Source organism: Salvia splendens, chromosome 15 (assembly GCF_004379255.2).
Source record: "Salvia splendens isolate huo1 chromosome 15, SspV2, whole genome shotgun sequence".
Taxonomy (NCBI): domain Eukaryota; kingdom Viridiplantae; phylum Streptophyta; class Magnoliopsida; order Lamiales; family Lamiaceae; genus Salvia; species Salvia splendens.
In genome coordinates, this window is record NC_056046.1 from 15,415,393 (window position 1) to 15,418,439 (window position 3,047).

Here is a 3,047-nt window from a genome sequence, read left to right on the forward strand (position 1 = left end):
TTTTGAATTATGCTTTCATAAAAAAACTGAGACCTTCTTTTCATAATATTATCAAATTCGTCAGTTTTTTTTTTCATTCTATCCATGATTGTTTGGTTGGAATTTTACTGCAAATATAATGGTACGTGGATTGGATCAAGAACACACACTCGAACACCAAAAATATTTATATACATATTTGCATGCACTCCCACGTGTTGATATCATCATATTGATCAATATTGGATTTATGTAGGATGCTTTTTTAATTATTTTTCGATCCCTAATTAAAATTACGAGTTAATTAGGCGATGCACATATCACATCAATTTAGGTGTTAAATTAGCCATCATTCTTGAATTGCATGGTTTTAAGCTACGATTAATGCTGCATATTAGTATTCATTTACTTGAGTTTTGTTGGCCATGAATTGAAGCAGCACCATTGATCATAGCAATGAGGCCATTTGAGAATCACATAGACCCTGAGAAACATGAGCAACTGAGACGTGCCAAAATAGGTAAAATTTTCAAATAAACCTAATCTTTAAACTTGTTTTTTTTTTGAGAACATGGTGTCATGAGGTTTTGCAGATGCTGAGAATAAAGTGAAGAGGATTTTGAAGCTGGCAAAGGGCATAAATAGCAACAAAGAAGGGAACCTGAAGAAGGAAATAATTCATCTAGTTGAAGATTTCCACCAGCATTATGAATCACTCTACTCTCTCTATGATGACCTTCGAGCCGAGGCCAAGAGCAACGTCCGTGGCAGCAGAGACGACGGCTCTTCTTCTCCTCCTTCAGATTCAGAGGTATTCTATTCTCCCTTGGAAGTGATCCATAAAAACACCAGTGGAATCGTGCACACGGATGATGAGACATCGGATGTGGAAGACACGATCCTCAAGGATAAACTGACCTCGTCTAGTGAAATAAAAGAGATGAGCAACTTCTTCAAGGATTTGAGGGTTCCAGACGAGGAGCCGAGACATAGCAAGGGATCAGAGGGCGACGTTGCGCGTCTCAAGTTTGAGATTGCAAATCTGTCCTCACAGAGTAAGCAATGGCAAGAGGAGTCAAGCGAGGCTATGCAGCTGAAACAGAGAATCTCAAGGCTTAAAGGCCAAGTCATGGAGCTTGAATCCATGTGCAAAGACAAGGAATGCCTGCAGCATGAAAAGGATGAGTTGGAGGAAAGGCTCATGAGTGAAACCAAAGAAAGGTCTATTGAAGTGGAGGGCCAAATCGAGCAAGTCGACTGCCTGCATCAGGAGCTGGTGTCTGTCACCACACGGAACATTGAATTGGAGCTGGAACTCTGTGGGAACAAATATGCGAACCGGTCATCGAGCAGGACCGGGGAGCAGATAGCCAAATTGAACCAAGAATCCAATCAATCCGGAGTTGAAAAGCACGAGCTGCTGAGGAAGATGTCTCAGCTGCAGACGTCTCTTTTGCTTAACGAGAGGAAGCTAACAGCACAGGAGAAGAAGTTGAAGCAGAGCGAAGAAACCTCGTCTGCTCTGATCAAATCCTTGAACCAAAAGGTGAAGACTCAGCAGAGCAAGATGGAGGCCTTACTCAAGCAGAAAGTAGGCTTGCAGGTGGAATTGGCGACGCTGAAAAAGGACAAAGAGCGACTCATGATGGAGCTCGAGAAAGAGAAGCAAGAGGCTTTGCTCATCAAATCCAAGATGGACCGAAAGAACACTGAGCTGATCAACAAGATTTCTGATCAGCAGAAGACTCTGCTGGAGTTTGGGGATGTTGTGACCAAGACGCGATCAGGGTACATGAAATCACACCCCAACTTCCAAATGATGGAACACAAGATAGAAGAGATGGCAGATGATTTCAGGAGGCAGTTTGATGATAAGTACCGAGCCATGACCCGTAGAATCAGGGCTGCAGAGAAGCAGCATGTAGAGAATAAAGAGTGGTATCTCAAGACGAACGAGGAGTTCAGGCAAGAAAACAAGGCTCAACAAGGGAACATAGAAACAGGACTAAGAAACGTGAAGGACGTTGCACTCGCAGCAAGTGATGTGCTCGTTGCACTGGACACGGTAGTGGTCAAGTTTGAGGAATGCAACGATAACTTGCTGACAAGGATTTCTAAGACGTCGTGTGAGGTGAACTACGCCAAGGAATGGGTGAGGAGGAAGAACAACGCGCTGGTGCAGGTGAAGCATGACCTAGACGAGTTGCTGTTCCAGCTGGACGACAAGGAGGAGGAGATATCGGTGTTCAGGGACCGGGTTTGGAAGCTGGAAAACAAGATGAGGCAATTGGAGAAATGGATAAGAGAGAAAGATGAGGGGATGATAGAGCTTAGAGAGGAGAAGAGAGAGGCAATAAGGCAGCTGTGTGTTTGGATTGATTATCACCGTTGTAGAACGGATTATTACAAGAAAATGGTGAAAAGGCTGCCGGAGATGAATCAACAACAACGTATGATGGTGTCTTGACAACGTTGTCTACAATACACACACAGAGTTTCAGCCATTTCTGCTTTCTTCAACTACATTAATTAGACATCAAGATTTTTTTTATTTACTTTTTTCCAAGGGCTCTTACAAGAATAAGGAAATATATGATATGCTGCAGTATACAGTTCTGTGGTTGCATTTCTTGGCCAATTTTTGTATCAAAATGAAAATGCATATCACATGCAATTCTTGTTCTTTCTACTACTCCATATTATTTTTATGATCTCAACATGAATGATGTTTTCTTCTTTAGTTGCACAATAAATCAGTTGATGGAGTACGTACTAAACAAGCCCAATAGCAGTGCCCAAAGCCCAAGGAAGAGTATCAGTTCGGCATTACCAAAGAGTTCGGCCCCAGCCTACAGCTCGGTAGAAGCCTACAGCTCGGTAAAAGCCGACCAATCAAGCTCTACTCTTAGATCGGCAAAAGCTGCTCGGCAATAGTTCAGCAGTTCGGTCTCAGTATTCGACCGAACTGGGAGATAGTGGACTCATGCAGAACCTCCACGACCTCCACTACACGATCTATTTAGTGGTGTCAAATCATGCACGACCTCCTGCAGGAAAGCAGACCAAAC

General features: G+C 43.1%; 1 protein-coding gene across 1 annotated transcript; it reads left to right on the top strand.

Annotated features, from left to right (window-relative positions):
* Nucleotides 1–435: 435 nt before the first annotated feature.
* On the top strand, nucleotides 436–2,446 carry LOC121766750 (COP1-interactive protein 1-like). Its single transcript, XM_042163004.1, has 2 exons — nucleotides 436–499; nucleotides 573–2,446. Exons 1-2 carry the CDS (start codon nucleotides 436–438, stop codon nucleotides 2,444–2,446), a joined length of 1,938 nt encoding a protein of 645 aa, XP_042018938.1.
* The last annotated feature ends 601 nt before the right edge of the window (nucleotides 2,447–3,047 follow it).

Excerpts from the sequence above, each read along its gene's own strand:
- LOC121766750 (XM_042163004.1), top strand. The coding sequence starts at position 436 with ATGAGGCCATTTGAGAATCACATAGACCCTGAGAAACATGAGCAACTG. Across the intron at positions 500-572 it reads ACTGAGACGTGCCAAAATAG|ATGCTGAGAATAAAGTGAAG; the intron begins GTAAAATTTTCA and ends GAGGTTTTGCAG.